The following is a 14495-nucleotide window of genomic DNA, read 5'->3' on the forward strand; positions in this document are numbered from 1 at the left end:
TCTTCTGCCCTAGGGTGCTGGTTTGCAAATTTTTTCCCAAGGTGCCCCGTCATACTCTTTGGATACCCTACATAGGGAAACTTGGATGCCTAATTAAGAACTGCAGTAAGGCACCTAAGAGCTTGGCATTGTACCGTGTAATACCTTCACGCGTTTGTGGATTCAGTTCTAGGTACTGAGTTGTTGACACCTCAAAGGTGATGTTTCCAGGCTTGCCAAGAAGCAAACCTCCAGGTGTCCAGGGAATATTAATGGTTAAATCTGAAGCACATGGGGATTTTAATGTCTTTAAGGCTTGACAGCAGCTAAGGGCGGGGGGCGGGTTGAGAAGGTGATTTAGGTTGCACACAGGCACATTGGGTTTTTTTCTGAAACTCAGCCTCCTAGGACCTTAGAAGATGTCCCGGTATCCAGGTTTATCTGGGACTAACATGATGAAACATCCTAAGTAGGAGCCAAAAAAAGTCACACGGGCTAGATAGTAGACCAGAGTTATGGTTTGGTTTTTTTCCTGTTTTTCTTCTTATAATTTCTGCACTCCAGGAACAGACACAATTTCTAGGCTCGGAAAAAAAAGCAACCTTTGCTGACTTCAGTGTTTACGAGGCTAGTTCTGCTAGCACTAATATTAAAGTAGCATCTCAGGAAGAAGAGATTTTCTACTTACTAACGCTAAAATTTCCTGGCTCTGTCATTGTAGGGAAACACTGGTGCTCACTTTGGTATATTTGCAACTCTGGAAAAATATTATGTGTAATATATTATTATGTGTTCTGAAATGTGTGTTTGTGTATTCACATACATATAGTGTATATATATGTATCTTACATATATATTTATGAGTTAGTTTATATAAGCATAAATTTGCCAAATCCTGTTACTGTCTGAACAAACCAACATAAAAGATCAGCCTTTTTATTTGGATCATCAAAGAATCAATTACATTTTTAAGTGAATACTGTAGAGTTTATCATCCTCCAAAACTAAGTAAGGTGCTGCTGTATTTCAGTGTTTTCTTTTAATTAGAAGGAGGCACCTATGTAGCAATATCTGTAGTGATTTTTCACAGCTGCAATCCTAGAACTGTGGAATACTGAAGTTAAGAATTCAATAGCAATGGTAATTCATCCATGCTGTGCTAAAGCAGTATTTTCCACTGGGTTTTGTTGATGGGCAAGTGGCTCAATATTGCCAAGTAGTCTGCCTAAAAAAAAATAAAGGAAGCTTATGGGATGTTCTGCACATTCAAATTAACATTTCCTGGGAAAGTTATTGCTTCTTTTATTCTAACTAATTATATTAACAGTAGAATTTTAAGATCAGTCATATTTATACACACTTTATATGGAATTCAGGCAAAGTCTTCATGTTCCTTCCCCAAGTTCTATGCTCAAGGAAGTTACTTTAGGTAACAACATCCAGTTATTACAGCTGAACTGATCTAATAGCTTCCTTTCCCCAAAAAGGTTGGAACCATCATTCCGTTTTTCTGTTCCTGTGCCTTTGTGGGTTTTCTCCCCTCCCCCGCTAAGAAACATTGCTTTTTCCCTCGCCTTTATTCTGTTGCTTGTTGGATACTTTCCTAAGCTAATTCAACTAGCAGAAAACTTTCTTCATCCTGGTTAGCAAGCTGAATTAGCTCAGCTCAGGGCCTGACAAAAGGGACTGTGTGGCAGTAAGCAATTAGATTGTCTCAGGCTGTCGCTTCCCTCATGTTTTCCAGTTCTTCAAAGTGACTGAAGAATGCATAATAAAACTCAGAGCAAGAACTGCAAAAGCAGCTCTGAGCCCTATGGGTGCTAAGGTGGAATCATATGGAAAATAATCTTAATTTTTCAGTAGCTGCTAATAGGCTGCATGGGCCATTCTGATAGGTGAGGATTCCTAAATCACTAAGGAATGATGGTCATTTCCTCCTTTATTTTTCCTCCCCCTGCCTTCTCTTTCCGTACCCTAATCCTCATGTCCTGCAACTGGGGTAGAGCAGTAGTACTTTAGCAGCTGCTGGGGCTCTGTTGAAGATTGTCACTCGTGCTTGAACTCACTTGAGGGAGAGGCTAGAAACCGCTTTGTGCGACATGTTGTGCCTGCCTTTTTCCCTTTACTTAGAAAGATTTCCGCAGACTGTGAACAGAGAATAAGTAATTTGAAGACATTAGTCATTAAAAACAACATCAACCTGGAACAGTTTAGTAGTTAAACAGCAAATCTTTTATGAATCAGCTGAGCAAGAGAGTATAGGTGTGATCACAACTGCTGAGTGGTGATGTTGCAACTCAGTGAGACTATACAGATTTGTGCAGGAGGTGGAGACTTAATTAATCGAATACGATTTCTGAATAAAGCTTCAAATCACAGAACAGGTATGTGCATGCTAATGCAGTTCACATAGCCAAACTTTTTTTCTTCTTTTTTTCTTTTCTTTTTTTTTTTTCTTTTCAGAAATTTAGAGTGTGATCTAATGACTGTGGAAAAATCCTGGCTGTTTCCTTTGATAAAAATAATGGTGCCTTAAAAAAAAATACTAACCAGTAAATAATGTGATGGAAGCTGTGTTTGGGAACAGGTGTTTGGCACAGCTATCTAGTCTCCCGCGTGAGTAACCAGTGGAATTTCTGAACCAGGGAAACTCATGAACTTTATTCATCATGTTTTTCCTTTGCCAGAATACATACCCACAGTGTGTTCAAACAGAGTTTGTATTCTTGAGTTTAGCCAGATGGGAATGTGCAAGTGGCAAGAAGTAGGGATAGTGGTCTGAAGAGTCTGAGAGCCACGGTAAAAGCAGAGATAAATTAGATGGAGCTCTGAAAAGCCTAAGAGCCATGGTAAAAGCAGAAAATTTTTTGCTTTATCTCTGCATATACTCCTCTGAAACCCTCATGAGCTTTGGTACAACTGTGGATTTCCTTGCAGATGAGTGGTGTTGAGAGGGATGAGTACGAACACCTCAGCAGCCATTAAGAATTTGGTCACACCATGGTTTTCGAAGCAGGTGTGGAATTTGGCTACCCTGGTACTGGGCCTTGTAACGGGCAGTGAGAGCAGTCGTAGGCCGTTTCAGTGCAAAAGCATCTGGTGTAGTTTGAGTCATCATTAATTGGCTATAATGAGGGTTGGTTTAAATGGTATTTTTAGTGCCCAAAGAAAGGGTGGTTTCAAAAGTACTGGTGTTTTAAAAAAGCAACAGGACTTGTGATTCTGATTGTCTACTTCATAACAATAATAAATGTACATACAAGAGCATGATTAATGAATTCTGAGTAAAGAGAAAGGAAGTGGGGAAAACAAACACTTTTAAAAGCTGGGAGAGAAATCTTTAAATTTCTATGAAATTCCAATTAAATTTATGTTTACACAACATATGTGTCTGAAGTGCAGTCTCTTTGGGATGCAATCTGAGTGTGAAACTGAAATAGGCCATTATTCTACCAGATTATTAGAAATACCATGCACAGTGATTTCACCATATTTTGAAAATGAAGAATGATTTCCACAGATTTTTATAGAAGTTAAGTCGAGAAGGCAAGAAAAAATACATATGCGTACATGTCTTGCAGGAGCCTCAAAGTTATATCCAAGCGCACGGTGCTTTTACTGGTGGACTATATGGAAAAATAATAGCATTCAGATGTTTAGGTTAGCCAGAGGACAGCAACTATCCTGGATTATTGAGGTAAGGTGCAGCAAGTTTTAAGTCAAATGAACTTGGAGGTTGCATATAGTGCTTGGCATTTATATAAAGCAAGCTCAAGGTTGAATGCAGCATTCAAGTTGTAAAATGGATGTAGAATGGGTAAAAAAACCCTGCAATTACTTCAGTGACGATCCATTCAGGTTAAGAATTTTCATCTTTGCTGTTGCCATAGCAATCTGTTCCCCTGTCACTACCACATTAAAAATCCATTCTGTAAAACTGTTGTTGCCAATATTGAACACATAACAGACAAAAACATTTTTTTTAATAGCTTAGGTGTCTTATTTGCAACATGAAGAAGACCTAGATCTTAGAGAGATGCATATGTACTTTAAAAAGAAAAAGATTAGTGTTTCTATAATACATTGTAGGAACACAATATTTGTGCTGCAGTATTGATGTCAGTATAAAATAGTTTGCAAATAATACAGCAATGCAGTGAGTTGAACTCAAATAATTGAACTGTTCTGCTAAGATATGACAAACCCGTATGTTCCTGGGTTAAGTATTTATTTTGGTAGCATGCTGTAGTGAAAGGCTTTTGAAACTGTGTGGCTTTTTAACCTTCTGTTACTCATTGAGTCTGATTCTCTTCAGTGATTGACTTTGGTGATTTTATCTGCACTGGTATAATTCTGGAACGGGAGGAGAGTTGTGTCCCCTAACAGTTTTGCATTTGTGATATAATGCTAAACTGCCCATGTACCCAAGCTCAACAATGAGTTTGTTGGAACAGGTCCTTAAGCGTTTGTTAGTACGTCCAAATGAGAGGGGAAAGGAATTTGTAATTCAAAGCAAACATAGCAATGGTCTGACAAATGCAGTTACCCAAACTGAGTAAAATGTAAATATCTTTCAGTAAAGTAGAGATACATATCTGTAGATATATATTTATATATGTGTATTCATTCAGGGCTGAAATGCAGAAGTTTACTAAAATCACAAATGTGCGTAAGTCATGGATTTAAAAATTCAGGCATTGACTAAAGAAATCAGAACATAACAGTAGGAAACTGAATGTATGGCCCTTAGTCCGAGCATTGACAATGTAAATCTCATCCTTGTTTCTGCCTCAGCATCCTTTTATCCTCTAACCATCTCTAGCCTTCATCCTTTGAATTCTTTATTCTTGGTCCATACCATACTTTTTTGTTTCACTTTTTATGTCTTCTACTTGCCGCTATCCCCACACTTCTATCCCTTGGCTGTCTTTGAGAACCTTGATCTAGGGCTGGTGTTGATTTAATGTGGGAGAAGCATAGGAGGAGAAAATATAGCAAATAGTTATAATGCTGTTGGGTATTAATAGAAGAATTGAGGGCGAGAAGTAGTTTTCTTTTTTAACTGCACTTGGCAATATCTTCTAAATTTTTCATTTTCTTTTGGTTACATGGGAGTAACTGCTTTTTTTGGCTTTTCATGCAACTGTGTCCTCCTGTTTTGGGGCTTTTGGGTTAGTTTTCTTTTTTTTTAATTCTTATTACTGTTTTCTCAGTGAGTAAACTGACCACTGAAAAAGATTATTTCATTTGCATGTCTTCACCTGTTTTTGCAATTCAAAATGTGACCCTTTGGAGCATGCTACTGGATGACATTTACCCAGCAACTAAGATTGCAGGTCAGCTATACAGCGGGCCTGCTGCGGTTCCTGTCCGAGGGCATGTGTGGATTGCTCAAGCAAAAAAGGTGTCCCTGACATGCCAGATACCTGTCTGCTCTGTATAGGTCACTGATGACAGGGATTTGGAAGTGGTTTGTGTTGCAGCCTCATGCGTTCATTAGCCATTAACTCCTACAATGGGTGATGCAGTGGCTGAGGTTCCTGGTCCAGTCCAGGGCTGGGGCTGGGGCTGGGGCTTGAAGTACAAGTTAGCAAGGAGTCATGATCTCCCTGATGCTTGCCTGGGATAATAAGTGCTACTGGATGTAAAGTTTAGTGAATTAAACCGTAGGAAATACACCTGATGAATTTGGTTTTATTTGAAAAAAAAAAAAAATCAGTATAAAGATAGTAAGTCTGGCTTAAATGCATACAATCAAATCAAAACAATTCTAAGGCAAACTGAAACTTGACTCTTCACTTTCCCCCATCACTGCACATTTCAGTGCTCCCTCCACATTGTAGGTGTTTCAGGGGGTCACCAGAAAAGCCCAAGTAGACTTAGATAGAGGAGAGATTTGGAGTTATCTTTGACTTTTATGGACCTTTTTTTATTAAAATGCTTAGAGCTGTAAATGTAGAAATAAGAAACTCATTTATCTTGGCAAAAGTGCTGCCATAAACTATTCAGCACTCATAAAATAACCTTTTAAATTATTGTTTCTGCTGGTATCGATAAATTCATACAAAGTGCTTAAAGGTCAGGCATTGCCAGAAAAATGTCTTTTCAGCTTGTTAATTAAAGGTTTATAAGAATGTGCACCAGCTTGCTCTTTGGACAAATTGGAAAAAAAGGAAGGAGAAAAAAAAGGCCCACATGGATGAAAATGATAGTATGGAATCAGTGAGTGACAAGTGTTTGATCCACCAGGCTCACCATGGCAAGCCTGGACAGTTTGTGAGTGAAAATAGGTGGCGCCGTTAACAGAGGGAAAAAAGTTTATTTCCCTTTTTGGGGGGGGAGGTACCTTGATTACTCACCTCTTGCAGCCCATGGGCTTGAGCTGAGGACCCGGCTAGAACTGAAGTATTAAGGTGAGCGTGAGCAGTATTCGTCCTGTTATCGCTTGAGCCATGGGGAGTTAGTCCGGTTCTCATTGCCTGGCCAAGAACATCAGATAAGGATGTTTACTTTTTTGTTTGCCAGGCAAGTGGTTTTGTCTGCTCGCTTATTTACCACTTAAGCTGGAACAAAGCACTGCTCTGAAATGCACTGAAAAATGTACCCAGAGCCAAAGTGCCCAACCATCCGTTCTAGCACCTGCACCTCCTTCACTGCAGAGACCACAACTGCGATTCCCTCTGTTTTATACTTCACCTCTTTCACCCGTCATCGTGGAGACATCCTGGTCTGATCGTTAAAATCTGACCTAAAAATTAGGCGACTCAGATATGACTCTACATCAACAGATGAGATGAGGTTAATCAATCACTTGGATGGGACACCGAAAGTAAGAAATCTGGCTTGCATTTCCACCTGTACAACAGTCTAGCTCTGACAACATTATTTTACCTCTAAATCTCAGTTTTTTTCATCACTAAACTGGAGACAATAATACTGACCTAGGTGAAGTACCCTGAGATAACAGATGAAATGTGTTACAGGAAAAGTACAGAGGTTTCTGTCATTGAATTCTGCTGATACAACAGCTTGAACTATTTATTGCCCAAGCTGGGAAACAATGACAAAACAATGTAAATAGTGAAAAGTAAAATAGATTCTTAGATATCTCTCTGTTTTAACATACTATAGTGCTATTATTAATGTGAGATTAACATTTTGAATTTTCCCTTGGCCATATGATTTTTATACTGAGATTGTTTCCTTGAATATTAAATAACAGATCCTTACTATAAAACCATTTGTAAACAGGAGGCTGCATCTTTGTCACTGAAAATTTCATAACCTAAGAACACCATAATTTGTTTTTGTTCTCTCGAGATTGCTGCAGAACTCCTACTTCAGGAAAATAAATCTGACGAATTTTTTGAGCGTGCAGGTGACAGAACTAATGATAGTTCATTTCTCTGATACCCACAGACAATACATCCTGGCTTTGTCTTCAAGTGAAGCTAAAAGAACAGAGCAGAGTAGTTTTATGGCGTTCCTTGTTTCTTCTCTCATTCCCCTTCCTTTTGGCTCAATTGTTCAGTGTTTTGAAACATAAAACAGAATTGGCCCAACGATGCACCCAGGGGCTGAGATGAGCTCCTTCCTCACAGGACAGAGGCATTCTGTTCTAGGCAGGATTAGTTTGTTGTTTTTTTCCTTGTGATTGATATTTGAAGTAGTACAAGGCAAGACATTAGTTGCTCAGACATGGAGGTTTTGTCCATCCTACCAATTGATAACTGTATCTTATCTAACTTCTGAGTAATTTGATTCTTATCTTTATAGTCAATTCCCAATTTCACTCAGTGTCAGCACTTCATATTTTAATACATGGTATTCTGTTGGCCAGTTTGAAAATCCTTGCAAATCCATGTGTATCGGTCAGAATAGGACTATCAGAATATGTGTTTTCAAGGTCAGAGGTAGCATATATAAAAATGACAAGAGGTGCAGCCACACTTAAAGCACGACCTTCCAGAAGGAAGAACTTGTTTTAACTTTCTGTAGAGGATGTATGTGCAGCCCAGGAGAAGTTGTGGTGCTCCTGGTGTTTCCAGGGAGAACTCAGGCTTCACTGCATTGTGAAAGAAATCTCATTCTATTTATAAACAGTGTTGGGATGGAGGGAAAATATAGATCATACTTGTGATAAACTTCCAGTTCCTCTGGTGTGGGTTGGAAAGTTCACTTTGGTATTCACCTTAAAAAGCAAAATAACTGGCCTGAATTAATTTTAGTTCATGCTAATATAAAGCAGGAAGTTGTGATATGTCTAATCAGTGGCAATAGCAGCAGGTGGCAGCTCAAGTTCTCCTTCTCTCCACACCGCAGGAATTCATCACATTGTCCTTCCCAATGTGTGAGGCTGTGATATGGTAGACAGGGCAAAGAAGTCATTCTTTCAGATAGTTTATAGTATCCTTCCCACTGTTTTTATTCCATGTGTCACCCTATAGGGATAACTGCGGTGGAAATACCCCCTTCTCTTCCTCGCTCTGCTGCCAATACCCTTACTTCTGCAGGAAGGTGTAACTTACTTGTTCTGGCATCCATGGGTAGAAATACTGCTTTCTCCATGCCCCCTCCCCAACTCTACCCTTGGCTCAAGACAGAATTTTAATGGCGTCTGTTTTGCCATGGATAATCCAGGGTACTGATAACCCAGGAGTACTCAGGAAAAGTTGTCTTGCATGTTTATAACTGTACAGCTCTCCTTGTTGTTTAACTCAGGCAAATCTTATGCAAATTTTAATCTTTGCTGAATATATAACATCACACCCCCAAATGTCTCCAACAGGAGCAGCAGAGTTAAAAATATGAACTCTGTAGGACAAGTTTATTAAAAATATTCTGCATGAAAATGCATGGTACTCTTCTCAAACACTGTAGTTAGAATGAAATAGACTGTTTTACCCCTTTGTTGTTGAGGTCTGAGGAGAACTTATTGGCATGGACCTGACACAGTTTTACTTTCCTTGAGCTGATTACATGGCAGTTTCCTTTTTATTGACAAATTTCATTACCAGATTGGGGTAATAATAGCATACTTTATGTTACTGGCTGTGATACTATACTTTTGTTCTGAGGGGAGTTAAATTTAGAGAAATTCAGTTGAATCTGTTTTTCTTTCCTTATTATCCATTTCTAGCAGCCTGATAAGTTTTTGTGTTCAGTGATTAAGTGCCTCTTGCTCTTATAATGACAGTCATCTGCTTGCTTATATTGCCATGTCATCCCAACAGTGATTAAGAGATGTTAGATAGAAGTTATGAAACCTTGTCTTAAGAATACTGGCCAATTAATGAAAATATGAACTGTATTCAGGAGTAAAGGAATGAAAGAGGGTGAAGGGGAAAAGTTAGCTATGTTCTTTAGACCTATGGCGCAATCTTAAATTTATAAGCTATCTGTCCTTTTTAATGGAGAAAAGAATGTACAAGTTATTTACAACATCTCGGATCCAGTATTTTAAGAGCCTCTCTAGGTGAGGCTTGAAAAAGAGGTGCCATTCAGGCCATCTGTACAGAACTCATAAATGTACATCTATAGATATCTGTATCACTACAGATAGATGAAAAGTCAGAAAAGGATTGGGGCTAAACAGACACAGAGATTTGGGCGGGGGGGAACTTGTATGTACTTGACTCTCTATTACAAAAACAGATTTTGCTTACTCTTGGTATCTAACTGTATTCATAAGGGCTAAAGATAATACTGCGTTAACATATCATTTCTCCATCTACAATGTAAACTTTGTGTAGAATACAGCAATATATTTACTCATAGAAGGAGCTACCTCAAGTATTTTAAAGAAGCTTTGAATAGAATTGTTATACAACTAAAAGAAGGATGAGTAGAGAAAAGAAACGTCAATAGTAATAGCTGCTGTGTTGGCCCAAATGGGTGTCATCTTAGCTGAATGTTATGTTACAGTGTGCTGTAGTAGATTTATAGGTAGCTTTCAGTTTTAATAATTCAGTATTTACTATTTACTAAGACACAGTGAACTTCTCTTGTGACCCTGGCTACCATGAAACGCATCATCTTACCAATGCACATTTTGAAGTCTCACTGTGGTGTGTTTCACCTTTCTTCAGATCTCCTTTGAAAACAAGCTAGTGCCTAGACAGCCTTCAGCCATGGCAGCACACTTGTATTTTCTTTGTGTACCAAAAAAACTTGAGAACAATGAGATGTATCCTTTGCGCTCAGAATTACCAAATGCTCTAAGGAGACAATAGGCTTTACTTACCAGTGCTTTGTAGAGAAGGTTAAAGAGGAGGAAGATTCTCTGACTCTTTAGGCAGGAGAGAGAGCTTCAAGTGGGCTGGTGTATATATCATACCCTTCTGTCACCAGTTGGGAGGAGACAAAGAGCTGGAAGGGGAACTGCTGGGTCGGGCAGATTCCATCTGGGGAAGCTGTGCAAGTGTCTTAAGCTGTGTTCAACTGTTTTTCTTCCAACAGACTTTGGGAACTATCACTGCAGTGCCCATTAAGGTTCCTCAGGTCAGCTCCTTGCAGAGGTTGGCAGGACAAGGACCAGCAGTGCTACCTCAGGTACAAAATACAGTTCCAAAGCGGGGGGGTTGTGTCATTTTATATGTGTTCTACTCTGTTCCTGTCTGGTGCCCAGGCCTGGGTAGGTCAGCACACTCATTTTGCTGAATAAAGACTCACCTTCAGTGAGTGGAACAGCAGAGTTGTGATTTTCTCCACTTCATGAAAAAAAAAGATAAATCGGTTTTCTTCTGGGACCATACTGTTAGCACAATGAAAAGCTATAAAAAATCTTGTAGATTCATTGTGGAAGAACAAAGTACATACGGTGAAATGTAAATTTATGCTTTATGAGATGAATCACAAATCACAGAAGTGAAAATCTGCAATTCTGTAATTAAAAAAAGTGGTGGAAGTATTAACCTTTCTCTTCAAGATTTAGACTCACACATTCTTTTACTGACTTACTAGCCTTATCCCTGTCTATTCCAGCATAAAGTTTTGGCCCAACTAACCCAGGTGCCAGACTGAGGCAAGATTGGCTGAGTAGGAGTGAGAGGAGAGTTACACTCATAGATTTTAAAAATCTTTTCAAACCGTGTTTTCTTTTCTGAATATCCATCACTGTCTCCCTAACCATACACTTTATTCCCCATTTCAACCTCCTTTCTCGAAAGTTTTGGATGTCATTTTCAACAAGTGTTTTGCTGCAGTTCTATGGTTTGCTTTTCGGATTCATGGTTATTAAGTATAAATTAAGTATAAATATATTTCTCCCTGTGTGGCCCTTAGAGGTCTATTTCTCCTAAGTGAACACTTTTCTAGCATTGAAGTCAATGTTGGGTCTTCCTATTGTTCCTTTTTTTTTTTCCCTAATATTTTCTTACTGGCAGAATCTAGTAGAAGATCTGTGAGCTAAATCTGCCTGGAGGAAGGAGTATTTCCAAGATAAAGTTCTTAAATTCTCTCTTTAAATTACATTTTGTAGAAGGCAAAGTTGTGAACATAAAGAAAGGTTATAGTTTTCTTATCAAGTTCAAGACTTTGCTTTTCATTTGTTCTTACAGCATAATAACACATTGATTTCTGCCATTTTGGGGTGTCAAAGATGAGCAGATTGCTCCTGAAAATAGATGAAGTTCAAGAGCAGCTGAAAGACCTGTAACAGTGGCTTAAATTATCATTAAGGTTATGTTTCAGCAATGATGATGGCATTGCAAATGCTGCGCTTAGAGAAGCATCAATGTTCTATGCTTTTGTTAAGTAGAAAAATTTTCATTCAGTGTTAGATTCAATTTTGAAGAAGTGGAAAAAGTGAAGGAAGCTGATTTCCTCAACTTTTTGAAAAGAACACATATCCTTTCTGTCTTGCTGTTTAGCTCATGGCAACATTTTTGTTTGTATTTCACTTTGTTTCATTCCTTTCCTGGCATGGCCTTCAATTTCAGACCTGTTTATCCAATCATACTTAATACTAATGAAACACCAACACTTCCTCAGCAGCCCTAAGCCATAGTTCGCTAAATTTTCTATTTCATATAGAGAGCATGGGAAATAACCACGTAGCAATCTCATTTCTGTCAAAACTAAAAATGAAGTAGGCAGCTGTATATAAGACCACATTATCAGAGGTACTTCTTATGTTCTGAGTTTCTTCTAGCTTTTCACAGGCCAATGCCTCCTTCTTTAGCAACAGCCTGCCCCATTTACAGGCTGTGTCCTCCTTTGCAGTTCATCATCATCTATATGTTCCTGTCCCACTCAAAGCTAACAGAGAAGTTTAAAATTCCCATATTGTTTTCTGGTGGGGAGCTGCTTCCACCTGTCAAAGCTTTCTGCTTGGTGTCTAAAGAGAGATCAAGTTTTCATCTATGAGTGGAAAGTTTGGCTTCTAACTATAGTCTCCAAAATACATTTAATATAGCCATAAGTCAGAGTGATGTAAAGCTGTCATTCCTCAGATACAGCTGGATATGGGTGATCTGGGAGGCCACTGTAAGTGAGCTGCAGCACTGTATCACTATGAAAGTTCTCCTTTGTAATAACTGTAGGTGAGTGTGCAGTCATCTGTGGCAAATTTTGAGGGTCGGTAGGAATTTGTGGTCCAGGAGAACTGGGAACTTCAGATGGAAATACAGAAATGCCAGGAAGCAAGGCCATGTAATACCGCGAAGGTATTATGCTAAAGAACATCTCTTCCCTCTTCTCCCTCATCGCTCTGAGAAAACAAGCACCAAATTAAAAATTAATTTGGAAATTAAGGGGTGTATAGTATCTTCCAGTAGGAGCCGGAAAATGTGCAGAATTAAATCCTATCACAGTCCATGTGATCCTACTATGCATCAGACTTGGTTACAGAGCAGGCTGGCTACTAACCTCCTTTTGTCCCCCTGGGTGACAGGCACGGCTCCTGTGCCTTGCTCGGAGTTAGTGGCACAATCCTACCGTTCTAGGACGGACTTTCTGAGAGGCAGCTTTGCCACCATTTCCCAAGCATATTAATAAGCAGGGTCCAAGTGAGTTTGGCATCTGCTAAAAACTTTACTTTGGGTGCCTGTGTAGCAGCAAATTAAAAGGACAGCTTTTTCAAAACAAAACAATATTCATCACCCCTCTACCAAGAAGTCCACAGGATTTCGCACAAACAAGTAAAGCAGTACAATGTCTGTACTCATGCACGTTAGCTATAGCTGAATCGTGTTCTGCAAGTTATTGCACCGTCCCCAGCCACCACCTCTGCGACGTCTGGCTTTAACAGGGAATTGTGTAGAGCCCTAATAGCGATGAAACCATAGCAGCAAAGGCTTCAATAAGCCCACCTGCATGCCTGCCTATTTACTCAAGAAGCCAAGTCTAGGTGTAGTTTGTGTGAGTGCAGTGACAGGCACAGTGGCAATCACCGAAGCTGGCTTAGTCTTGTCTGTATGTGCTGCTGCCTCTCTTCTTGTCTACGGAGCGGGGAAAAGCCTGGCTGGGTCCCTTTTGGGATCCCTGCCGTGTTAGGAGTCTACTTGTCACTGAGTCGCCCTGTGGAAGTCGCTTCACACTTAGCCAGATGGATGGCACTTCTGTTTCAGGTGCATGTAGATAAGTGGGATTAATCCGGGTCAGTGTTTGCATTCTTGACCGCACACCAATTGCTACCTGACATTTCTCCTTTTGGCCGATCTCATAATTTCTTTGGGATTTCACACTCCCTTTAGATACGGGTGTAAGCATGAGAGGCATAGACATTGCCAGGCTGGCTGGAAAGAAACAGGGGACTCCTCCATTTAAGGGCCCCTCATCACATCTAAAGGAGTTTTACATTTTTGATGCGTTCTCCTCATCTAGACAGCCTCTTTTGATTTACCTCTATGCAGTCAAGCAGGAAAATACCACACAAGTAAACTGAGGCACTTAACAATACTTATGTAAAGTAATACATACAGCTTTCTCATTTTCCACATTTGTACAGATACTTGTCATTTGTTTTGTTCATTTGAATGGGTTTATGATATGACCCCCTGGGAGCTCTTCCATATGGGGAATGAAGTTTCAAAATCTGCACATTCACAAATGGCAGCAAAATCCCATCACTTAGTGCAGAACTGCTATTAAATGGTGAGCAAACAAACATTAATTACATGTTCATTGCACAATACAAACAATATTTCTTTAGGCATTCATTATTTGCCAAAACAAGCCTCTTTGACAGACCTTTTTTCTTTTCTTTTTTTTTTTTTTTTTAATTTTTTCTTACAGAACACGAAGTTATTTTTGCTTTCATCAGATAAACAACATTTCTGCTATGAGCTGTGATGTGTGGGAAGTTAATTCCAGATAGTCTTTCTCTTCTTACTTTGGCCTTTGAGGTTTAGAGCTGGGTGAGATGTTCTGATACTGCAGACTCTCCACTGCACTCTGAGAAGCAAATCCTGGAGGTCCAGTACTCAAACACATGGGTGATGTACTCTCTTACTCTTGAGTTGTTCCTCTGCTTTATGGCACCCATCAACTGTGAGGAGAGGGTCGCCTTATGTCAG

At 39.4% G+C, this 14495-nt stretch overlaps 1 protein-coding gene across 2 annotated transcripts in view; it reads left to right on the top strand.

Moving 5' to 3' along the window:
* PHF21B (PHD finger protein 21B) overlaps window positions 1-14495 on the top strand; it is a 164762-nt gene that overhangs the window by 112578 nt on the left and 37689 nt on the right. For both annotated transcript variants that reach the window (XM_030041344.1, XM_030041346.1), the window contains one exon: window positions 10438-10530. In XM_030041344.1, the coding sequence (XP_029897204.1) occupies window positions 10438-10530 (93 nt within the window). The remainder of the gene's footprint in view (window positions 1-10437; window positions 10531-14495) is intronic.

This window comes from Aquila chrysaetos, chromosome 17 (assembly GCF_900496995.4).
Source record: "Aquila chrysaetos chrysaetos chromosome 17, bAquChr1.4, whole genome shotgun sequence".
Classification (NCBI taxonomy): domain Eukaryota; kingdom Metazoa; phylum Chordata; class Aves; order Accipitriformes; family Accipitridae; genus Aquila; species Aquila chrysaetos.